Source organism: Aedes aegypti, chromosome 1, assembly GCF_002204515.2.
Source record: "Aedes aegypti strain LVP_AGWG chromosome 1, AaegL5.0 Primary Assembly, whole genome shotgun sequence".
Classification (NCBI taxonomy): Eukaryota; Metazoa; Arthropoda; class Insecta; order Diptera; family Culicidae; genus Aedes; species Aedes aegypti.
The window spans coordinates 8,958,113-8,984,733 of record NC_035107.1 but is presented as its reverse complement, the minus strand read 5'-3'; the positions used below and the strand labels follow the sequence as shown (position 1 = coordinate 8,984,733).

The 26,621-nt window shown below is 36.1% G+C and overlaps 1 protein-coding gene across 1 annotated transcript; it reads left to right on the top strand.

The window, feature by feature from the left end:
* The first annotated feature begins 762 nt into the window (after nucleotides 1-762).
* On the top strand, nucleotides 763-25,081 carry LOC5579818 (IWS1-like protein). Its single transcript, XM_021838848.1, has 7 exons — nucleotides 763-949; nucleotides 1,054-1,937; nucleotides 15,990-16,456; nucleotides 16,513-16,873; nucleotides 23,750-24,042; nucleotides 24,112-24,226; nucleotides 24,547-25,081. The coding sequence occupies exons 1-7, from the start codon at nucleotides 934-936 to the stop codon at nucleotides 24,667-24,669; spliced, it is 2,259 nt and encodes a 752-aa protein (XP_021694540.1). The 5' UTR covers nucleotides 763-933; the 3' UTR covers nucleotides 24,670-25,081.
* Nucleotides 25,082-26,621: the final 1,540 nt, after the last annotated feature.

The window sequence follows — 26,621 nt, the reverse complement described above, 5'->3', positions numbered from 1 at the left end:
ATCTTATTGGTGTGTTCGACAAACTTTAACAGAATAGAATCAGCTTTCAATAGGTGGTAATAGCAAGTGATTTTGATTTATGTGTATTGAGTTATGATTTTTCAAACCTTAAAATAAGCCTAAAAACACATTTTCAATTCGAAGCATAGTAAAATCTTTATCGAATGAGCTGAAAATTTGACCAGCCATTGTTCTTAGCATGAGAATTCAGAATACTGCTTGACCGGAAGATTTCCAGGCATGTTTTCAAATATGAACAGGTCTATTGCACACGCTTTCTAGACTGAATTGGTGATCTTGCGATGGTACAGCTCATACAACAGATGGTGATAGTGCGCAAATGTTAAACTTGAACAAAAGCGATACGAGCACCAAGAGACGTTGGCCTACTGCCAAATAGTAAAATTAAATTGAGCCTATTTTGCTGTACGATAAAAATAAAAAGTATATTACGTCTGTTTGTCTGTGGTATTTATTCAAACCTGTAGGCGAATTCCGGCGCGTATTTTCTTCGAAGAAAAGAAAATTTTCTTGCTGGTGGATTATGGAAGAAAATTTCTTCTCTTCGAAGAAAATGTGCGCCGGAATTCACCTGCTGATCTCTAAAATATTTTTCAATCCAATTTTCGCTATCTGCCCGGAGTTGGCATTTTATTGGCGTGCGAACCGTTACCAACATTACTTGAAAATCCACCATGGTAACGCCGTCAGACGTTTCCGAAACGTCTGATAACTGACACAAACGCCAGGTGAGTGTCTGCGATGCCGTCAAACTCTCGTCGACCGCATTCGTCATTTTCCCTGCGCGACGAGTCAAAAAAAAAGTAATCCAGTGGTGGCTTGCAGCTTCTTTTATCGCGAAAAACCCCTGAAATAACCGTCAGAATCGTTTGTATCCGGACCCCAGCCGGTAGCTGACCATCGCGGCCAACGATGGAGTCTGAAAATGGTAAGTTTTTGCGTGGTTTTGTGGGTTTATTTTGAAGACGAATTATTGACCTTGGTGATGGCGATTTGGCTTTATTGCTTTGTCGCTTCCTTCTTTTCTTTTAGTGGCGGACGTTTCCATCGAGAAAAAGTCGGCTTCTCGGGAAGTGAGTCCTAGCGGAAGTGGCGCCGGATCTCCGAGGAAGTCGCGTTCGCGGTCTCGTTCCGTATCACAGGCGGGAAGTCGTTCCGGTGGCAGTCGCAGTCCAAGTGCCGAAAAGGAAGCCAAGTCCCGGTCGAGGTCCCGTTCCAAGAGCAAGGAAACATCCCGTAGTCCCAGTCCAGCCAGGTCTCGGAAGTCCCGATCACGCAGCGGAAGTGCCGACGTAGTGAACGAAAGTGCAGATTCGGGACGGAGATCGAAAACACCGGAAGAGAGTCCGGTTAAGAATGGTGACCGGTCCCGGAGTGGTTCGCCGGTGGCGGAAAGGAAAAGCCGCAGTCGCAGCGTAGGTTCCAATCGCTCGAAGCGATCGCGTTCGAAGAGCGCGGAGAAAGATGCGGCCAAATCAAAGTCCAGATCCAGATCGCGGTCCAAATCCGGATCGCGCTCGAAAAGCCGCTCCCGTTCAAAGTCCGGCAGTCGGTCCAAGTCCAGATCGAAGTCCCCCGCGCGGGCTAAGTCCGGATCGCGATCGAAGTCACGATCCCGATCCGGGTCCAGATCCAAGTCCCGTTCGAGATCCCGATCTAAATCACGCTCACGGTCAAAGTCCCGTTCGAGATCCAAATCCAGATCGCGTTCGCGATCCAAGTCTGGATCCCGATCGAGATCGAGGTCACGCTCGAGATCCGGTTCCCGGTCGAAGTCACGCTCGCGAAGTCGAAGCCGTTCGGGAAGCCGCAGTCGTAGCCGAAGCCGAAGCGGTTCCGCTAGATCACGTTCCCGCTCCAGGTCCAGATCTAAGTCCGGAAGCCGTAGTCGCAGTCGCTCCAGAAGTCGCAGCTCGGTAAGGAATGATCATTAAGCTTAGTACCGTAATACGGGGTAACATTGAATAGTTATTTTTTTTTTCGAAAATTTCACTGCAATTTAATTTGAAAATGCATTTTTTGCACGTTTCATATTTTTAGAACATTTTTCATTCAAGGTATCGATTGTTAATGTTTTTTTAGCATTACATACCATTGCGTTAATTGCCAAGGAAAACGCAGATGAGGATTACAGCAGTGCTAGATTTGGGCCTCGGTGGGCCCGGGTCTGAACTCTTGAGGGGGGCCCTTGGTACAAAATGAGTGGGAAATGCTAAGTAATACGGAAGTAAAATATCCGGAAAATTTCAAAAAATTGTAATATAACTCGAATTTTACTATAACCACATAACTTTGTGAATATTACGTAAAATAATTCTATGTATGAATTACTCAATCAAATCAAAAATCGTTTTTGTTGAAATCAAGACAATGTGATTATCAAGATTTGGATCGTTATAAAAAAATGAAATAATATTTTTTTAATTTTATTCAATTAAGTCATTCGTTATTGAACAAATAAGCGAAACGGTTAGCTATGGTATTATATCGTGAGGAAATTTATGATTTCCTATCTTTATTGTAAGAAAAAAATGGTCATATCGTGACTGGATAAAACTATAATATTTTAAATACTCAATTTGTTTTGCGTAACGGTAATGCAACAAACGATTAACAAGCTTTGCTTCAATCAAACATTAAACTAGTCCTTGAGTACAAGGAGCTATTGCTTCCTGACAAGCACATGAGCTTCACTCGCGGTCAAATAACAACTTCCAGAACAAGCTACATAAGCTTTCCCCAAGTTTCATGTCTTAGTCTCTTACTTTATTATTACTGTTCGAGATATTGACAACAGTTTGGAAGAACTATGCTCGCTTAGACAACTTGCAGATGGTGCTATAGTCTTGTAAATAGCACTCGAGCGTAAAGTTTGCTAAGACCATAGCAAAATAACCTTGATAATTTATCCACTGGGCCTAGTAATTTAGGAATCGGGTAAAATATAATTGTATTTAAATTCTGTAATTTTCAGTCAAAACTATGGTAAATTTTAACCTTTTAGTAAAAATTGCAATATTTTAACAAAACCAAGAAAATATTAATACAAAATTTGAAAAATCAGGCACATACGGAAAAGAGTAACAGTAGAATATGGAAACATCAAATTTCTGGTAGAATTTCAGATACGTTTGATAAAATAGTAGTTTTAGTACTCTGACAGTGAAATCCAGAAAATATATGAATTACCGTGTATCTTTGATTGTACAGGATCATTCCAGAACATAGAGCACTGTAATTTTACAATACAGATCCAGAAGGCTGTCACTTGCTGTATATTAAACCGAGAAAATTTTTAAAGTTTTTGATCTAATTTTGAAACCATCAATTAAGGGTAATTAATCATTGAATTAAGGGTTTTTCCCCAGCCTTGTTTCTGGAAGCGGTCTGGATGAAATTATCAAACAAAATATGTATGTTGCTAGTATCCAATCTACAAACTATACCGTTACAACGATAACGCTAACCTGGGTGGTTTTTATTGGCGAACGGAAAAAAATTTCATTGAAACTGAAAAATACAGATGAAAATCGTATGAAAATTACTGCTGACTATAAATTGATATATCTGATGCATTTTTGAATAATAATCGATAATGTAGGAATAATTTATCGAACTGTCTTTCAGTTTTTTTTTATTCACGGGGGCCCCCTTGATCGGGGGGCCCGGGGCATTTGCCCCCTCGGCACCCCCCCAAATCCGGGCCTGGATTACAGGACTGGTAGCAGGCCAGAGATAACTACTTAACGCGGATCCGCCCTAATTCAACTCAGTGTGATCCTGAAAATAGTTTAATTCTTGGCAGATTTTGAAAGCTTCTCAAGATTTTTCATCGCTTTTGCAAAAAACATTCGCTGGAGCCTTGTGAATCTATTATTAAGTTTAAAATTAAAATTTTCGATCATTTTTTGTAGCAGTGATGTTTGGTAGATTTCTGCGAAGATTGCTAACGGATATCTGACTAAGCTTTCGAAGATTTCCTGGCGACATTTTTGATAAATTCTACCCACAGCAGACAGTCAGTTTCATAGAAGCCCATTAGAGAGTCTCTTAAAATATTTAATGCTGAACATCCAGAGCTGATTATTTCTGATGAAATATGTTTGTCAAGAATATACCCAAATTCAGCCTGATTTAGAGAGTTTGGGCTATTATGAAGCGGCAGGGTGGCCACCGAACCGGGAAAAAGACGGGAATTTGAATCCACCGGGAAAAAGACGGGAAAAAACGGGAATTTGAGATGGTCACCGGAATAATCAATTCTTCATACAAACCACCAAAAATAAGTTGTAGAAAGTGGATATGGTTGATAGTATTGCCATTAGGCATCTGAAATTTTGAACTAATAATATTTAAACATTATTGATTTAATTTATTGTACAAATAGTCTATTTTGCTACACTAAATTTCTTAAAAATGTTTCAAATTGGTTGGCAATTATTCGAAATATTTTATGATTATTTTTATATTACTTGGGCTTGATTGTTTTTTCTCTAACTTATCCGACTCAAAAATTTGATTCAGAGTCGAACATATTGCATTCATAATTTTCTTTAGTTACTGAATAATAAATTAATATTATCGTATATTTTTTAAAGCAATGCTTTATCTATAAGAGCTTCTAATGTATCATTAGTTCGACCAAAATAGACTAAATCGACTAAAAATTGAATAAGTAAATAAGTGAAATACAAATCTTCATTTTTATGAAGAAAAAAAACCAAAAGATGGGGCATATCTACAGTACTGGACAGAATAAAGTACGCATTGGCCGTTTTCCCATACAAAATGGTCAAGTTTGGAGATCTGAATCTCAGCTTTTAGTGTTCCGATTGATCTGAAATTTTCACCACAGCCTAGATATAACATAGATTTTACTCAATTAAAATATCACTGCAATTGAAACACAATCATTTAAATTATTGAAAATTGAAATTGCAAAATTAAATTTTGAAAATATTTTGAAAACAATCAGTTTAAAAAAAATGATGTTCTGCAAATTTGTGTGTCTTATCAAATTGTACATTTTTGCAGAAGGACATATTGCTCTAAATATTTTCATTTAAAAATTATTTTTACTTTAAAATTTTGTCATTTTTATCAAAATTTGAGATAAATAATATATTTTTCTTTATGACAGAAAAATTATACCTAAAAATTCCATCAAAAGCTTGAACAATAATTTTTAGTATATTCGATTTAAAAACCGACCAAATTGGCCCCATTTAACCCCTCAATGAAAAACCAGGAAAATTTTGAAAATTTTACCGGGAAAACCGGGAAAAAAGCGGGAATTTCAAAATGGATATTTGGTGGCCACCCTGGAAGCGGAAGCGAAGAGCGAATGGAAGTATCGCAAAAACATCGACGAACTGTAAACTAAATGGCATGAACTTGTCAAAAAGATGGATGAATTTACTGTGCGCTGGTTAATGAGCCGTATTTCGGGAAAAGTCCGAAAATTTCTTGTCAAATGTATGTGAGTTAAAAAAATAATTAAATTTGGTTGATTTCCCAAATTATTACAATTTTTGTATGTTTGCAAAGTTTCGGACGAGAAAAATTCACAATCTCAAAGTGAATCGTTGTTGACAACGAAAAAAAATCTATAAAAACAACATGTGCTATTTTTGGTGGATGGATCGTCTCTAGTTTGGTCGATTTGCCAAATTTCAGCTTTTTTATTTTATCAAAAAGTCATATAAGTTTATGCAAAAAATTTGCTCCCTTGCACCAGTAGTTGCCATCGTGTTCCAATAGTGGAATAACGGATGGAAGCAGATTTTAAAATGGATGTATAAAAATGAAGAAAAGCCCTAGAGATGATATTTATGCTTCATTCGAAAGATACTAATTGCTGTTCCTAGGGAAAAATGTTAAACCTATGTAAAAATTTACCATTTTGTTTAAATTTTTTTGTATCATTCCCGAACGTCTACTAATGGAGCACTAGCGCAACTACTGGAACACGTGTACCAATAGTGGCTCAAGCGATTTTATGTTAAAAAAATAGTGTTATCACTCTTTTTATATTCTTCCCATATAGTAGAGGTTGAAATCTTTCTGTTGACGCCAAAAGAACTCTGTTAAGGCTTTTCGTTATATTGTTATGATTTTTTATAGCTAAGGTAGTCCACTAATGGCACCGACACCCTAGCCGTTTTTTTTGTTTTTCTCGATTTGTCGTTTTGAAAGCGTAAACTGCTTTTTCAGTTTTGACATTTGTACCATTTTTACTTGGGCGTAAAAGATCATTTTGGTTAAAAAATAAAGACTAAAGTAGTTTCTTAAAAAAAAAATAAAAACTTTTTAGAGATTTGTTTTAAAAGGTATGATCAGTAGTGGAGATCAAATATTATTCGTAGAATTCGATCTTAGGAAGATAACATTTCCTACCCGAAAAGATTCTTACTTAACAGTTCAAAGAGCGTTTTAGTAGCGATGCAACCAAAATTTTTTAGGGGGTTTCGACGCGAAAATCCTTAGCCCTAAACATATTTTACCATGAATCGCTACCCCGAAAAAGAAATCCCTGATTGTTATCGAAATTCCCTGAGAATTACAAGTTTTTTTTTTTATTCATGTGCAATAACATTACTTGATAATTCTAGGTTTTCCAGGTTTTTCCAGACACCCTGTGAAGCTTCTTTGGGAAGAAATTCTTGAAGAACCTTTGAAAGAGATGTGTAATAATCATCGAAGGTTTCTCTGGAAAGCTTGGCAGCAGAATACAAAGCATAGACTTGAGAGACCTTCCGTTATGAATAGACTGTTTAGCTAGAGATTCCTTTACCAATCATCCCAGATATTCGTCCAGCGATTTTTCAAAGAATATCTTGAGAACTATCTCCAGAATTTGCTCCAGGAAATTCTCGAGTACTTCAACGTTACTGTCTCTAGAAATTTGTTCAGGAATTACATTGAAATTTTTCACATAAATTATCTTAGAAATTATAGAAACCTTAAAAAATTATTCCATTATCCTTCAACCGAATTTTCCAGTTGTTACTGTAGGAGATCTCTCAAAGATTTGTACGGATTTGTTCCTAAAAAAAATCGCTAAAGTTAATTGCAGAGTTTTTGAAAAAAAAAACTCCTGAAAAGCCTGAAAACCCCTGCTCTGAGAGATCTTTCAAAAATTCCTACAACTTAAAAAAAACTCTCGAAGGTTTGTTCTAGAGTTTTTATGCGATTTTTCCAGCCATTTTCATATAGATGTTTGAAAAATTCATCTCGTGCTTCTTGCGGTACCGTCAAACGGGGTGACTTGCAACGGCGGGGTGACTTGCAACACATTGTAATTTACAACTAAAGTTCACTATAAAACACAATTTTCATTAGAAAAAATCGTTTTAAATCGGTGCTTCAATACGTGTGACTCACAATTCAAGTAGGGGCCACGATTAAAACTGTTATTATAAATATGATCATACAATAAACATAATTCTTTTAAATGTCTAGAAAACCGATACTTGATGGAGGTTCGAAATCGTGACCTGAAAACATGAGATAGATTTAATGTACAAAAGTAATACTCTACATGTTGTTCCTATAACTAATAAGTGATAATATGACGAACTTTATTTTACGAAATTGTAGCAACAACTTTTTAATAAAAATAATTTTTATACATATGTACCTATGCGGGGTGACTTGCAACACTTTATTTCTAAGCAATTTAGAGTTTTATAAAAGTTAAAAACTTTTGTGTTAGGTCTACTTTATAGTCAAAAGAGTAATAATTCATCAATCAACTACAAACACTCGTTAAAAATATTGTTCAGTTAAGATATTGGACCTTGATGATTTAACGCCTCTTTTTCCCATACAAAAATAGTTCAATTATTTTCTTACAAAAATGTATTCTATATGTTCTTGTATTGGTTCGAATGCTTTAAATACATGAATGACAATACTTAACAAGTGTGACTAATAAAAAATATCAACATTTTGTTGGAAAAAACTAAATTAGCAGTGAGTGTTGCAAGTCACCCCGCACAAGAACATTTAAAAAATTTCACCTTTTTGATGACTTTTAATATGACAAAATAATTCGATTCAATTTTCTATCATCTCATTCTGTAGGCGAGCCGGCCATTCTACAAGGAATTTAGATTTTTAGATTATGTTTAGATCATGGTTTTGGTTGATTGAAGTTTAAAAGTGTTGCAAGTCACCCCGTTTGACGGTAATTGCTTCAAAAATTTCTCTGATTTCATGAAATCTCATTCATAATTTCCGATTTTTTTGGGAATCCATTCGATGCTGTTCAAAAATTTTTTTTAGAAAATCCTTCATAATATTATCGGGGGATTCAATTGAATGTGCTTACAATAATTGTCTTAACAATTTTCCATAAATTCCTCCAAGACTTTTCCATTTCCAGTTCTTTCAGAGATACTTGCAGAAGTTTATTAAGAATTTCTACAGAAGTCTCATCTGCTCTAGACTATTATCTTCCCTATCATCCAACTTGTTGAAATCTTTGAGGGCACTCTGAGAAAAAAGGATTGTCCAGTCAATCATATTTGCTGCTAGATCAATCATATTTTACATTGAATTTCAGTCAAATATATAATAAAATAGATTCAACAATATCTATGCTTGGTTTAACTATTTGGTATGATTGCCCTGGCCACGATCACAGGGTTTGACGGTGCCAAAGTAGAAGGTGCACCATAATAATATTCGTCTGTGAAACATATCACCTTCCCAATACTTTGGCACACCTCTAACGGTTCATGATTTTCATGAAACGGCTGCATGCAGGCGGAGGATCTGTTAATATGTTCGGCATATTATCAGGTCCTCTTCGAACGGAGGGACCGCCAGGGCTCAGTAGTTACTTATAAACCAGTGCTGGCTGTTGATGGTTCAGTTCGTTTACACGAGCTGTAGCATCCTTTGTACTAATCAGTAATGGTATTTATCAGTGCGCATCGTACCTTCGTGCTGTGCGTACACGAATTCTCTCTGCTCTTGGAAGTTTTCTTAAAAACTACCTAAAGCAATAAAACAGTACTTTCCAGTGCTACACAAACAGTACTTTTCAGTGCTAAAATTAAAAACGGTACTTTTCAGTGCTACTTAAACAGTACTTTTCAGTACTATTTTTTCTACTATTGATCCCTTTACGATCCTTGTTTGGACCCGTGCCTTCGATTTTTCGTTGGACCCGTTGGCGAAAGCTAGCGGTGGTAATCCTTCTTGGACACCGTCTAGGGAAAAAACCTCTCGAAGGTCACGTCTTTCTCGTTTATTAACTAAACATGGTATCGACAACTAACAAAAGGAAGGGTGAATCTCTGAATTCACTACTTCCTTCCAAAAAAGTGGGTTTTAAAACTGTCATTACACGTGGCAAGAATGGAAGAAAGGACGCTTCCCCGGAATGCGAAGTTTCTTCCAAGGGTGAAATGAATAATTGTATTGAAATGAGCAATCAGTTCGATGCTCTAGACAAATTTTCCGAACACCAAATCGAAGCAGCCTCTAGCCCAGGCTCTTTGATTCAAGTGAGGAAGCAAAGAGTGCCGCCTATCGTGGTCAGTTGTTCCGAATTTGGGGGATTTAGGCAGGAGATCTTGAACTCCATTAGGGGAATCAAGGTTTCCTTCCAAATCGCAAAGAAAGGAGACTGTCGCGTTTTGCCGGAAACTCTTAAAGATCGCGAACTTCTTCTCAGATATCTTGAAGAGAAGAAGCACAAATTTTTTACTTATGACGACAAAACTGAACGTTTGTTCAAAGTCGTCTTGAAAGGTCTCTCAAGTGACTATAAGTCACCTGAAGAGATCAAAAATGGAATAAATGATTTACTTGGATTTTCCCCAGTCCAAGTAATCATTATGAAAAAGAGAACCCAATCTGGCATTGTTCGGAAAGGGCTTTCTCAAGAATATTATTTAGTTCACTTTAACAAAAAAGAACTAAATAATATTAAAGCTTTAGAAAAAGCTAAACTTATGTTCGATGTCCGTGTGACGTGGGAACATTTCCAGAAACCTGGAGGAAATTACCAGAACCCCACTCAGTGCCGTCGGTGCCAAAAGTGGGGTCATGGTACAAAAAATTGTCGCATGGATGCTAAATGCATGATTTGCGGAGGTTCTTCTCACGCTAAGGACGACTGTCCTGTGAAAGAAGATACCAGAAAATTTCAATGCGCCAATTGCAAGGGCCCTCACAAAGCTAACTTTTGGGAATGCATTTCACGCAAAAGAGTCGTTGAGGCTCGTGCCAAGCAGATGAAGGATAATATCCGTTACGATAACGGTCGTTTCCGGAATTTGCCTGGTAGAGTATCGAACAATGCTCATTTTTCAGTTAACGATCGCTTGATTAGGAATCATACCCACCAGGAAGATCATAATCATGCTCATTCACAAACAAATTTTAATCCGTCGGGTAGCCGTTCGAATCTTTCAATTTCGAATGTATCTACCCACGGTAAATCCTTTGCCGATATCGTAGCAGGTAATTTGAACTCTTCCCCTGTTCGTTCCATGAGTACCCATTCTACTTGTTTCAAATCAAATGGAAAAAACCCTACCGCCACAGGTAACTCCTACCCCGCTTCTTCGTCTACCGAAAATTCCAATGGGAAATCTTCAGATGAGATGTCTGCCTCTGATTTTAATTTTCTAACTGAACAATTGAATCTAATGATTGATGCAATGTTCAAAGCCACCACTATGACTGAAGCAGTCCAAGTAGGTGTAAAATTTACAAATAAAATTGTTATTGGATTACGTTTTTCTAATGGATCCAAATAATAATTTAAATATTTTAAATTGGAATGCTCGTTCTCTGAATGGTAAAGAGGACGAGCTGTTTAATTTTCTTACAGCTAATAACGTGCATATAGCAATTATTACCGAAACTTATTTAAAACCTGGATCCAAATTTAAAAAAGATCCTAACTTTTTTGTTTATCGTAATGATCGACTTGATGGGGCATGTGGGGGAGTTGCAATCATCATTCATAGGCGTATAAAACATCAACTGTTTTCGTCATTTGAAACTAAAGTTTTTGAAACTTTAGGTGTTTCTGTTGAAACACAGTTTGGTAAATATACTTTCATAGCTGCCTATTTGCCTTTTCAATGCTCTGGACAGCAAGTTAATTGGCTTCAAACTGACTTGCGAAAATTAACTCGCAATAAGTCAAAATTTTTTGTCATTGGTGACTTTAATGCCAAACATCGGTCATGGAATAATTCTCAAAGTAATTCCAACGGCAGAATTTTATTTGATGAGTGCTCTTCAGGATATTTCTCAATTCAATACCCTGATAGCCCTACATGTTTTTCCTCTTCTAGAAATCCATCTACGATTGACTTGGTCTTAACCGACTCTAGTCATCTTTGTAGCCAATTAGTTACTCATGCTGATTTTGATTCTGATCATGTCCCTGTTACATTTCAAATATCGCATGAAGCGATTCTCAATCCTATCAGCTCCACTTTCAATTATTTACGAGCCGACTGGAATATATATGAAACGTATGTTGACTCTAATCTTGATGTTAACATTTCTTTAGAAACTAAAATTGATATTGACAATGCTCTTGAAACTTTAACAAATTCCATTGTTGAAGCCAGAAACATTGCAATTCCAAAATGTGAAGTAAAATTTGAATCCGTGATTATAGACGATGATCTTCAACTCTTGATCCGTCTTAAAAACGTGAGGAGAAGGCAATTTCAACGCACTCGTGATCCTGCTATGAAAATTATATGGCAGGATTTGCAGAAAGAAATCAAGAAACGTTTTGCTCAATTAAGAAACAAAAATTTTGAAAATAAAATTTCTCAATTGGACCCCGGCTCTAAGCCCTTTTGGAAATTATCTAAAATCTTGAAAAAACCTCAGAAGCCTATACCGGCATTGAAAGAGGAAAACAAATTATTACTAACTAATTGCGAAAAAGCTCAAAAACTTGCTATGCAGTTTGAAAGTGCGCACAATTTTAATTTAGGACTTACTAGTCCAATTGAAAATGAAGTTACTCAGGAGTTCGAAAATATTCTCAATCAAGAGAACGTTTTTGAAAATGCCTGGGTGACTGATTTGGAAGAAGTGAGAACTATTATTAAAAAATTCAAAAATATGAAAGCTCCTGGCGATGATGGAATTTTCTACATCCTCATCAAGAAACTTCCAGAAAGTAGCTTATCATTTTTAGTTGATATATTTAACAAATGTTTTCAATTAACATATTTTCCTGACAAATGGAAAAATGCTAAGGTTGTTCCAATTTTAAAACCAGACAAAAATCCTGCAGAAGCTTCTAGCTATCGTCCAATCAGTTTGCTTTCCTCCATCAGTAAACTTTTTGAAAAGGTTATTTTGAACAGAATGATGGCCCACATCAACGAGAATTCAATTTTTGCCAATGAACAGTTCGGATTCCGCCATGGACATTCGACCACTCATCAACTTTTACGTGTAACAAATTTGATCCGTTCCAACAAATCTGAAGGCTACTCTACTGGTCTTGCTCTTCTAGACATAGAAAAAGCATTTGACAGTGTTTGGCATGAAGGTTTGATTGTAAAATTGAAAAATTTTAATTTTCCAACATACATTGTTAGAATAATTCAAAGTTATCTGTCAAATCGTACACTTCAGGTTAATTATCAGAACTCCAGATCTGAAAGACTTCCTGTAAGAGCTGGTGTTCCCCAAGGCAGCATTTTGGGACCAATATTATACAATATTTTCACATCTGACTTACCTGAGTTACCTCAGGGATGTCAAAAATCTTTGTTTGCGGATGACACAGGCCTCTCCGCCAAAGGACGAAGCCTGCGTGTCATCTGTAGTCGATTGCAAAAAAGTTTGGATATTTTTTCTTCATACTTGCAAAAATGGAAGATTTCTCCTAATGCTTCCAAAACTCAACTAATAATATTCCCACATAAACCAAAAGCTCTTTATTTGAAACCTTCAAGTAGACATGTTGTCACGATGAGAGGGGTTCCAATAAATTGGTCAGATGAAGTTAAGTATCTAGGACTCATGCTAGATAAGAATTTAACTTTCAAAAATCACATTGAGGGCATTCAAGCCAAATGTAACAAATATGTAAAGTGTCTCTATCCCCTTATTAATAGAAAATCAAAGCTTTGTCTTAAGAACAAGCTTTTGATATTCAAACAAATTTTCAGGCCAGCCATGTTGTATGCTGTACCAATATGGACTAGCTGTTGTAATACCAGGAAGAAAGCTCTGCAGAGAATTCAAAATAAAATTTTGAAAATGATTCTGAGGCTTCCTCCCTGGTATAGTACCAATGAGTTACATAGGATATCCAATGTTGAAACATTGGAACAAATGTCAAATAAAATAATCAATAATTTCAGGCAAAAATCGTTACAATCTTCTATTGCCACGATTAATGCGTTATATGTTTAGGTTAAGTTAGGTTAAGTATATTAAAAACTTTTTTTTTTCTCTTATAAGCAGGTGAAATCAACTCACCTGTAAAAAATCTGAACTGCTACGGCAAATGAAATGTAATATGTTGTTAACAAAATGTTAATAAAATCTTAGATTTGTTTTACCAAATTAGGATGATAGTGTTGTCTAATAACACAGAACACCTAGATATAAGAAATAATGAATGTAATGTTTGGAATGATACTAATAAAGAAATTAAAAAAAAAAAAAAAAAAAAAAAAAAAAGTAATGGTATTTATGTTTCAAAGCTAACGTGTGATCAATCGTTTTATAATGCAACATAAGAATAGGTGTTTGGTGTAATTGTGCGTTGCATTCGTCGTTTTAAAATTGGTGATTGTGAGAGTGCTAATAATGATATTTGAAGAAATAATGTGTGGTGATAAAAATATTTGTAAATTGCATTGAAAGTGATTGTGATATTTTTTGTTAAAAATACATAATATGAACCCTCAGTGATACGTCTGTTTGTCTATGCTACTAGATTATTGATAGTTATAATACATTCTGCAATCATTTCTCTGAATATAAAAACTATTGCCTAGTTCTTAACACATTCATGATAAGAGTATTCATAATGACAGTGAGTGCAGTAAAATTTATCAAAGTGATTTTATTTTTCTACTGTAACTTTATTGATCGTAGTGCTGAAGTCGTAGTTTGATTTTTTTTTAATTATTTAGTTATGATGATTAGGTAATAGATGGTAACAAAAATGGATTATTATGAGAGTAGAGTTATCTAGGTAATTTTGATAAAAAATTGTAGCTGTGAAAGTGAAGTGATATAATGGAAAATATACATATATGATGTGTATTACGAAAGTTAATGAGTGATAATCAGTGATATTAGTGATAGTGTTAAAAACAAAAGTGACGACAGCAAAAGTGTGGTAATTATGTGACAGTGACTGATGAAATGAAATGGGGAATGAGGACTTTTCAATAAAACTATTTCGTTCTTCACTTCAACCACTTTAGTAGCATTTCAAGTCTTATCATAGTTTTATACTAGTATGGAATACTAGGCTGCAAGACTACGGCAAGGGTTGATTGCTGCTAGGGTACACAGTGACCATTTGAGCAACATTGCTTAGGAACGTCTGTGTGATGAATGTAATAGAGGCTTGTAAAAGCAAATGTTGGGCAGGAGCTTAGGGCAGATTAAAAGTCCCAGTACTACCCCTATCGCTACTGACAAAAAAAAAACAATATCTATGCTTGGTTTAACTATTTGGTATGATTGGTTCAACTACACAAAATAATTGAATCAATCATAGATATGATTGATTCAATATTAACATACAATCAAAACAATGATATTATTGTTGATGTTGTGTTGTCAAAACTGGCAGAAATCTTTTTTATCGACATTGTAAAAATGCGACAAAAGGTAAATAAAAATGGGAGCAGGAATACAAACCACTATCTTGTGAGTGAGAGTCCATTACCTTACATCTACTCCAACTTCGCTTGTTGGTAATTAGTGGAGTTTTGCTGTACAGTTCATAACGTTTCATGGTAAAATTGTGCAGAAAGCTGAATCAACAATAATATAATTGAAATATTCATGTGATGGAAGACAGAAACAAAAGCAAGAGCGATTAGGCAATCATACTGTCAGTTTAGAAGTACCGATAATATGCTTGTAACAATTGTATCCAGGCATGTTAAAGCAACTATCGGAAACGTTATGTCAACCATGCAAGAATTTTCTGCGTTTGTTCAACTTTGACGAACAGCTTTTCTTGAGAGTTTCTGAAAAAAAAAACTATTTAGCTCTTCAACCAAAAGCATTTTCTAAGATCTTATATTTTCAAATCATTGTAGAATAATAGTTGAACGATGCACAGCAAACCGATTACGATTTTATCAATAAATAAAAAAGATATAGCATAAACAAAGTGTCTACTTTATAAAATGAACAGTCCTTACTTATGAAAATTTTGACAACAGAATAAATTTCTCCAATTCCATTTATAGTGAAAATCGCATATTTCTTGCATATAGATATCATTTGCGAAACTTATGATAAGCATGGTGGTGACATTCATACTCATAAATCATTATTTCGAAAAATTGCGCAAAAACACTAAATTTTTATAAGATTATAAATATAAGAAAGAGAAGTACAATTCGTTTGAAAATGTTTTAACCCTTTCTTTTCCACGACTTTGATCGTCTATTTTTTTAGTTTGTTTTTAGCAATATTTTTAGTTGTTTAGTTGTAAATTGTTAGTTTATCAATAGGTCGGTTGACTATTGGATTGATCTATTGAGTATGGAGTTACATTCTAGTAACTATTGCTTAACAGTTATGATCGAATTCGGTTTGCCTCAAGTTTTTCGAAAATTATTGGAGCTATCATGTGAAGAAGAGGGTTGAAGAAAAATGTTGATACGAACTTTTTACGAGGAAGATCATTCCGATCAATGTTATCCCAGTGATCCATAATACCCTGTTTTACTATATGTAGGTTTCACTAATGTTATCTTTCTTTGCAGCGTCGTAGTCGCAGCCGGAGTCGAAAGTCCGGTTCCAGATCCCGTTCCCGATCGCGTTCCAGATCGCGATCGAAATCCGGTTCCAGATCGAGGTCCCGCTCGAGAAGTCGCAGTCGCTCCGGAAGCCGTGCAAGTTCGGCCAAACGCAGTCGAAGCCGCAGTCGCAGCTCAGGAAAGTCACGCAGCCGATCCCGGTCCAGATCGAAATCCAGAAGCCGCTCGGGATCGCCGGTCGTTAAGAAGAAACGCGGCGTGCTGAGTGATTCTGAAGACGATGATGGCGTTGAGAAAACGCCCAAGAAGCGAGCCAAGATCACCGATTCCGATCACGAAGGGGAAGATCTGGAGGAGGAGGAGCAGGTCCCAGAGGAAGCTAAAGCTGACGAGGGTCAAGAAGAGCCACAAACCAGTACGATCGTGGACGCGGGAGATTCGGAAGATGAAGGAATCCGCGAGGACGGAGGCGGGTAAGTTCTCTGAAGAATGTCTTGTGTTTCAGGAGAATTAATTTTGTATTTTTCAGTGGCGACTTCGTTAATGACTTCGAGTTGATGTTGGCCCGTAAAAAGGAAGAAAAGGGCAAACGTCGCAAGCGGAACGACATCGACCTGATCAACGATAACGACGATCTGATCGCACAACTGCTGCAGCAAATGCGTCACGCCGCCGAGGAAGATCGGCAGCTGAACAAGGAGAACAAACCGGCCACCAAGAAGATTGCAATCCTCAAACACGCCATGTCGCAGCTCATCAAAAAGGACCTCCAGTTGGCGTTCCTGGAGCACAACGTACTCAACGTGCTGACCGATTGGTTGGCCCCGTTGCCGAACAAATCGCTACCCTGTCTGCAGATTCGGGAATCGATTCTGAAGCTTCTCTCGGATGTAAGTTACCGATTTTATAATGTTCGCAGGGCAGGTTTCGCGAGTTTTAAAACAAAATGGTCTCCTCAGTTTTCTTTCTGCTTCAACGTTCAGAGAATGTGCGATATTTGCCAGAAAACCATTCGCCAGAAAGTACCGTTTACCAGAAAACCATTTACTATAATGTACCATTCGCCAGAAAGTACCCTTCCCGAGAATTATTTTTCTTGTCAATTTTGATCAATTACTCGCAACGCATATTGTGGCCAAATATGAGCTCAGTAGCTTCCAAAAAACCCTACTGCCGAAGTGAATCAAAAGTGCCAAGAATAGGATCCGGCTCCCTATTCGTATAGGAATTCCTCCAGCGATTTTTCAAGGGATTTTTAGTGGAATTTCTCCAGAATTTGCCACAGTGAAGGTCTCCCAAAAATCACACATGAATTCTTCCAAGAACATCTATGAAGTTTGATCCAAGTTCTTTTTTGAAATAGTTCGATTATGGATTCTTGCAGGAAACCATAAAAGAACTGATCCGGAGTTGCTGCGTCGATTTTTTTTTCAATATTTTTTCGATGGAGCGGGCCATTTAGCACAAGGTCATTTGGCGTAATGGGCATTTGGCATAAACAGAATTATATTCATTCTTTCTTAATACGCCTATTCTCGATGAAACTATGTTATGTTATTTTTCGAGATATTTATATAGATTCTTTTATAAATTTATCCACAGTTCCTTCCAAGAATCGCTCCAGAAAATCCTCCATGGATTGTTCCAGCAAATCTGCTAGGGGTTGTCCATTAATTATGTAAGACAAATCATGCGATTTCAATTCAGACCCCTCTCACCTCATAAACTCTTACGTAATTAATGAACGATCCCTTACGAAATCTTCTAGGAATTAAAAAAAAACCGGCTAGTAATTCCTAATGAAGGGCCATCATAAATCTCTCTATGTATTTCTCCAGCATAAATTTATTCGAGCACTTTTTGAATAATTTCTCAAGTAAAATCTAATAATCATCTTAGCACTTTATCTAGAACATCTTCCAAGGCTTCCGGAAGTCCTTTCGGAGATCCTTGCAGGAGTTCATCAGAAATTTGTACAGGTATTTCTTCAGAAAAAAAAAACAGGATTTCAAAAAATCCTAGATTTTTGTCAGGGATTTCTTCAATTTTTTTGTGCAAAATATCCTAGGTGATTCCATAAGATGGGTCTGGGTCACTTGGCATAACGCCATTTGCAGGCCTGGTAGCGAGTCACTTTTTTCGACCTGGTCACAAAAAGGCATTGCATTTTGGACACTAAAGTCATTTTTTCATACAAATTTTCATTCATATAAATTTACTAAAGTCACTATTTTCGGAATCTGATGATAAATCAACGAAAGTTTGGATCTTTGCTAACTTTCTGATCGAATTCAGGTGAATATTATTGCGCAGACATTTCTGACAGAATATCTGAAACTTATTTAGGGTTTTTTTATTGGGTTTTGTGATAAAAGTTCTAGTAAAGTTTGGAAATTTAAATAAAGACAAAAAAATGTCTGCATAATTCCTGACCTGCTAAGATTATTTAGAGTAAATTTCTGGAGAAATCAACGAAGAACAACCTGAAAGGATCTGATCTACCTTTTGAATGAAGCTGAACAAAGGTCTTTTAAGTTCATCTTGCATCGAAAATAGACAAAGCTTCGAAACTACTTTTGGGAAGTGAGGGCCAAATTTCACATAAATTCTTACAGGGATTTAAATTCTTCAATTGTCAACTTCTCGATTCATTGTGAATTTACTCTTAAACTTTTTCCAAAATTTCCCCAGAAATACATAAAATCCAAAAATTCTTTTCGCAACTCTGGCATATAGAAATGCTTCAATAAATTTTTACGAATAAGTTCGTCATCAATGACAAAAAATGTCGCCATAATTTATTTCCTAATAGTTTATGAGTTTTGAATTTCTAGGAGCTTTTATCTACCGACTGGAATTCGAGATTTAAAGTTGCAGCCTATGCCTACAGTATGGCCCATAAAAAAAATGCGAAAATTGTTTGAATGTGAATTTAGCATCCACAAGCGTTATTTTCATTGTTTTTGCTAGTGAATGTAATTTCTGATTATTTTAGTATATTCTGACATAACTTCGCTATCCAGGACAATTGTTGTCATATTTTTCTTACTGTCCTAAATAATGAAATAAAACAAAGAAGTTCAAAGGTTTTGTCCGCCCAAAGCTAGAAACAACGTCTAATTGTCGTATACTCTGGTGATAAACTTTCCGACTTAAAAAATCACACTTTATTGTTGAAAATTTTAGTTTGTTTGGTATCAGAGGATGGAGGAGTTCTTAGAGAACGTGTTTTTCATGATCACAATAACATATTTTGCTAGGGTCATAGTTTTGAGGGCATTTGCCTCGTATAGGTTTGATATGCCTTTATTTTTGTTAAAGTTGAATAAAAAATAAATACGGAGGCATATAACAGATTTTTGAGGAGGAAATTTGTTCCTTTGGTTAAAGACAACTTATATCAATACTGGCTCATAGGTTTTGAGCAAAACGGAGCCGCTTATCACACTTATACAAAGGTTCAATCAAAGTTCTCCAAAATGAACCGTTTTTTCGAAAATATGTTCAAGTCTCCTATGACCCAGGAATGAACCAATTCTATCATTTGATATGGGCGTATGCTGGAGACAAGGCCTGTGAAGAATCTCACGCCATCGTTGATGTTTTAGAAGCTTTCATCACACAGATATTGAACTCGACGTCCACATGATAATATTTGAAGGGATGTTTCCAATTCCTCTCTGGTAAGGTGAAAGTAACAGATAAAAATCATGTTCAAAGCGAAAAACTGAGTCTACATAGATTAAACAATACAAGTTATGAATATTATTTATGTTTCATTCACATTTTCCATGTAAAAACTATCATAAAACATGATATGACAATTTTCGCATTTTTTTTATGGGCCATACTGTAGCTTAGGGGGAGATCCCCCAGTACCGGACACTTAAGCCAATAAATTCATAATTCAAAATATATTGGTTTTATGTGATCCAGTTATGATTAATATTATCATAATTGTAGCATACAAAAATAAATTTGGAAAAATAAATACGAATTTTAACATTACTTTTCAATGATGTAATCTAGTATCAAATTGGCCAATCATAAAATGTGTCGCCCAATGCCGGACATAATCTAGAAATGGCTCGATTTCTGTAAATCTGTACAACACGGATGTTTTTACTCCAGCAATATTATTCCATAGCCAATTTAATGCATTTACAACATTTTCAAAGCAATTTGAGTTTTACTTAGATTCACTTAGTCCATCAGAAACGTCTTTTTTATATCATGAAAAATAACATATATTACTAGGCTGTTCTGAATGTTCATTCTTCTTATTTTTATTGCATGTTTGATACCATGATCGACGGAATCCATAAAAAATGAGTGCATTTTGAGACATTGGTGCAAAAATTACAAAGATATCATATAATAAATCAAACTGTCCTAAACAGGGGGGCAGGAAGTGCTTGACCCTAATTCTAGTTTGTCCATATTCAGTTCAAATATGAAATAAAAAACATTAATACTTTCAGATAATGATTATATTCGATCATGCTTGCGTGATCCAAACTATTTTACTACATTCAAAATAATTACTATTAGGCTCAAAGTTTGAGCGATACGTCATATTTTTTAACGATTTTCAAACATCTAGGGTGCCGGTGCCATTAGTGGACTACCTAAGCTATAAAAAATCGTAACAAAATAACGAACAACAGAAAGAATTTCAACCTCAACTATATGGGAAAAATATAAAAAGAGTGATAAAACCAATTTTTCAATATAAAATCGCTTGAGCCACTATTGGTACACGTGTTCTAGTAGTTGCGCTACTGCTCCAGTAGTAGACGTTCGGAAATGATACATGGAATTTCAAACAAAATGTTAAATTTTACATAGGTTTAACATTTTTCCCTCGGAACAGCAACTAATATCTTTCGAATGAAGCATAAAATTTATCATTGAGACTTTTCTTCATTTTTGTACATCCATTTTAAAAACTGCTTCCATTCCTTGATCCACTACTGGAACACGACGGCAACTATTGGTGCAAGGGAGCATTTTTTTTGCGTAAACTTAACTATTTATATGACTTTTTGATAAAATAAAAATCTGAAATTTGGCAAATCGACTAAACTAGAGACGATCTCTCCACCAAAAATAGCACATGTCGTTTTTATCGAAAAATGTACGTTTTATTCCATAGTCCAATCTACTGGTACATTACAACCATTGGTACCGGCACCCTACTTTTTGAAAAGGCATGCATATTTGAAGGGAGTGTTATTGTACGCAAATATTACTCCCTATAACAGCTTCCTTTTCTTTTAATACACCATCTTGACCATGATATCTCAATTTTTTGACATTGTCCATTATTGGAGGATCCCCCCTATATGCGCCTCATTTAAGATTTACCAGATATGTTATAGATATTTGTCACTTAAGGATGTTTCATGTAACTCGATGAAATTATTTGTAAAATTTAAAGCAATGAACTGTTAAGACATATTTCAAATTGCTAAAGGTAATTTCATTTTGAATTTAACATAATGTTAATATTCTTGATTATAAGCACCATGATTTCCTTTCTAAACTTTTAATTTGGACTAATGTTTGTAGTTATGAAGTTATTTTTTAGTCACTGTTTAATTACTTTTTTGATATATTTAGTCACTAAAGTCACTATTATTTTGCTGTCCAATCGCTACCAGCCCTGCATTTGGCATAATGGTCATTGTTCGGAATTCGGTGGAATACGCTAAAGTTTTGTAGCAGCTTACAAGCAGCTCAAACTGTAAATTTTAATTTCCATTAGTTTCTCATCGATTTAACAAATTTTGTTCTTACTTACAAAGATAGTTTCTCCTTAACACCTCTTGCAATAAAAGATTCTGACCAATCGCCTTCCTAGATCTCGACTTGTTCACAACGCTAGCCTAAGCATAGTATTAAATTTAATTCTCCATCTGTAATCTAATTGATTATTAACTCACGATTTGGAGCTATGTCCGATAGTAAATCTAGGTTTGAGAACGTACGAAAACGGTTGTGTTGTCTTCCAATGTAACCTAGCCATAAGTAATCATACAATTTCAATATTAATTTCAAATGCACTCAATTCAAATTTACCTGTTTAAAACTTGGTAAACACTAGGCACAGATCACAACCTATTAATTATTCACACCGTTGCAAATAGGCGATTAAAAAATGTCCAACATTTAATTAGAATAATTCTCTTCTTCAAAAGTTCACACTACTGAGTTGAATTTTATTTTTGTTTTGAGTCTCTTTCCTGTAATCCTACTCTATCCACTAAGTCATCCTAGCGACCTCGTATCGCTATGGACGGGTAATTGAGCCAAACCGTGCGGCCAGCTGAGTGGGTTTTTCACAGTCATATAACATAACGACTTATCATTAAGAGCAGTCATCTTTTTAAATACCTGACTTAATCCACCGATGATGAGACTGAACTCTTCTTACATTTCCATACAGGCTTGAGGGAATTATTATTTCTCATTCATTTGGAACCTTGTATCAGAATAACTAAACTTTAGTATGCTGTGACTATGTTCTATCTGCCCTTTTCTAACAGTTTTAAAATGATTTTCCCAGCGATATTTTTAAGATTTACGTGCAGGTTTAAATTAAAAAAAAAAACAGGTATTTTAGAGATTTTGGAAAAAAAATCGATTTTAATCTCTGTAACTTATAATTCGAATGCAATATAATTGTGAATGATGTCAGACCTTTCAATCGACGAAAAAAGAGCTTAAATCGATTTAAAAATACAGTAGAAGCTCGTTATAACGACAACTTTTATTGCAACAAAAGCTCTTTATAGCGACATTTTTCAGACCCTTGAAAAATAATTCAATGTTATAATCGTTCTCTATAAGGACTTTTCCCTATTACGACGGTCCCTTGCGATGCCGTTATAACAAGCTTCGAATGTAGCTGAGAAATTGATCAAAATGTTAAAGTTTAATATTTTAGAAAAAAAAAAACTATTATATTTCCAGTACCTAACGAAACTCTTCAATTGATATCTCTCTAACTAGTAATCCGTAAAGTACATTTCAATAAAAATTTGAAGGGTTATGAATGGATGTCAGAGCTTTCATTAGCCGATAGAAGAACTTGAATCGGTTAAAAAATGGCTGAGAAATGGATCAAAATGTAGACAGTTGAAAATATTAAAATATGCTTTTTCTAGTACTTCATGGTACTGTTTGAATCATAAATCTGTAATGAAAAGTCCGATCGCAATGACATTAAATACCGTTCTATGGAAATGTTTTAGCTTTCATTTGGAGCTAAAAGTGTTTAAATCGGTTTACAAACAGCTGAGAGAATTGAGTGACATTTTTAACACACACACACACACGGACAAGTGCTCAGTTCGCCGAGCTCTATCGATTGGTATATGAGACTTGGCCCTCCGGGCCTTGGATCAAAAGTCAATTTTTCAAGCGATCTTTATACCCTTCTTATGGTTGTAAGAAGGTTAAAAAGGATATATTTCTAGTTATGCCAAATGACCCATTCCCCCTAGGATATCCGAAAGAATTGCTGGATAAATTCTTTGAGGGCCTCCATGGATAATTTATCAATGAATTTCTTTGGGATTTTCTGAAGAAATTTATTAAAGCATGCCTTAGAAAATCTTGTTCAACATCTTTGAAGAAATCCTGATCTTTACTGCAAGAAACAGCCTTAGGTAGGGTAACGAAATTCTGGGGAATGTTATAAAACCAAATTGCTCAATTAATACGCGACGCTCAAATATTCAACTCACAAACCCTATTTTCAGTTCCCCTGCATCGAGAAGTCCTACCTGAAGCAGTCGGGCATCGGCAAAGCTGTGATGTATCTCTATAAGCACCCCCGCGAGACCAAGTGGAACCGCGAGCGGGCCGGCCGGCTGATTTCGGAGTGGGCCCGACCCATCTTCAATCTGAGCACGGACTTCAAGGCGATGACTCGCGAGGAACGCCGAGAGCGAGAGATGAAGCAGATGCCCAAAAAGCGCAAAGCCGCACCGGAACAGTCCGGTCAGAGCAGTTCCACCTCCAAGAAGGGATTGCCGTTCACCGAGGCGGATAAGTGAGTTTCGAAACTTTTGTAGCGGTTCAATAAATTTGTTAATAAATATTTCTTTCCAAACTCTTATAGGGGTGCTCTTCGACCGGGAGACAAAGGCTGGGTGCAACGGGCTCGTGTCCCCATGCCGTCTGATAAGGAATACTTTGTGCGGCCACAGTCGACTAGCGATGTCGATATGAGTCGGGTAAGTTGTGCCAGCTTCAAACACTTCAGTAGTCGCGCTGTTGTATTTTCGTACAACTAAGGTAGGCTGGTAGCAAGTCTATATTTTAATCAGAGTCTCTTAAAAGTTTGTTTTTAATGGATGGTCTTTCAAATCTCTATTAGAGGTTTTTTATTTCGGAATCTCTTCTCAGATCCCCAGAGAAAAAAATTTCAAGAATTTTTCGAAGAGTTTTCTCTATAGATGGCTTCTGAAATGTTTTTGAGAACTCCTCTAGAGATCACTCCAGAAGTTCGTATAGACATGCATTTATCAATTCATCTTCTTTTGTCCTCCTGCAGATCACCAAGAAAAAGATGAACCGCTACGAGCAGCATCTGAAGAAGTTTATCGACGCCAAACGGCTGAAGCAAAGTCGGCGAGCCGTGGAGATATCCATCGAGGGTCGGAAGATGGCACTCTAAGTTCCTCCAGTTCCTCGAATCGTGTCTCCATTAAGTGTGTAGGTAATTTTTGTAATGATCAATCATGAGTACGACTGGTCAGCCAGCAGGTACGTATGATCTTCGTTTGAAAAATCCTTTTTTCATTACACATCATAGATATTTAACTAAGAATGCTAAATAGAAACATCACCAAAACCACCTTGAATGCGACTAAGATCCACAGAACTTGACGGTGGCGCTGGTGGTGTCCTAGTAATTACCGGTAATTTAATTCCCTTCCATCTGGTTGTTAATTTCGCTGATTTGAGTTGACGCATAGATACAATGAAGAAGACTTGATTTTATGTTTCCAAACTAGACAACAAAAAGAAGCCAGGATAATGCAAATAAATGCACTGAACTACATCCAATTGTATGTATCTTGAACAAATACCGTAGAGCAGTTATTGATCCGAAATGTGTCCACTTCCGACTGGCTGGGTATCGAAAGCCAGAATCGATAATTATGAATTTTTGAATCACAATCCTTTATTCCTCTTTCATGTCGATCGTCAGGAAGGAAGGCAGGCTATTTTTGTCTTATCCGCGAGCACATGACATTGAGTGTATTGAAGCTCTAGCTATGAATTATGAATTAACGATAATATCCCTTATCATATGCCTTCCGTGCAATGGAAGTCGCTTAGTTCCCTGTTTCCGCTCGCAGGTTTAAAAATAGATCGTAGGTATCAATGAAGGTAGGGTCAGGCGGGGCAAGATGAGCACCCTAAGGATAAGCGCGATTTAAGCCTACTTAAAGGTTATTATTTTGGTAAAATTGGTAACCATCCTTATCTTTTACATTATTACTTTGATCTCCAACTATTAAAAGTTTTAAAAAGTGATAAATAGTTTTCCAAATAACACTTTAAAAAATAGCTTTTTTATCATGTATGTATGTATGTATGTAGGTAGCCACCAATCCTTGCTTGAGTCTTGCTCTGCATGCGGCTCCACTCAACAGTAAGGTCAAATTTTATTACCAATCTGCATTCAACATATCGCTGTATGAAGGGCCAAAAGGGGGGTGGCGGACCCGTAAGTAGAAACACTTACGCGAAACCCGCGGGAAATAGAGAATCTCCTTCCAGCCATATGATCCAACAGATTGAGTATTAAAATTTGCAATACTTGTCGAGCTTTCCACGGAAAGGTTTGTTAGAAGAAGGGCGCGTCAAATCTTTTACAACTGTTGGAGAGAAAAGTACTAGACGCGAACGACTAACACTTTTCCTCCTGACTCCGATTGGCACTCCACTTCATTGTCCAGTTGTAAATTCAATGATGCCCTGATGCTCCCTCCCTCCCCAAAACATGATAAATTCAATTATAGTGATATGTTATATAGTAGATAAGATTATAATATATAAGGTACCGCGGGGCAAGTGGGTAAATGGGGTAAGTGAAAACAATTGATGTATTTTACTGAAAATGTGAATAAACGTTTTAAACTCATGCGCAAACCTTTGAGGCCATTGAGAACATTACGATAGGTAAGAGATTTCTGAGATTTTTCAGCCATTATTGCATAATAGAGCGAAAAATTGTTAACATGTCAACTGTTACTCCGTAACAAGTTGGCGGCGTACAATCTTATTTTAATATTTTCAGTGGATAAAAGTTGCGGAAAATAATTTCCTGTACCACTTCTTAGTTGTCTTCTGTGACAGTTTCAAGCTGCAATAAAAAAAGTTTCAGAATTAATTCTACGTAGACCTAAAAATAACTAAATTTAAACACCGTCAATTTTCTTATCAGGTGGGGCAAGTGAAAAGTTTATCATTAGAGATTGAATTTGTGTTTTCTCTTTAAGTAGCCATAAGTAAACATGGTTCACAATTATCATAGAAAAACAAAACGTGCTGATAATTCAAGAAACACTATACTCAAGCGTTAAAAGCTATTAGAAATCATGGAACTTCTCTAAAAGA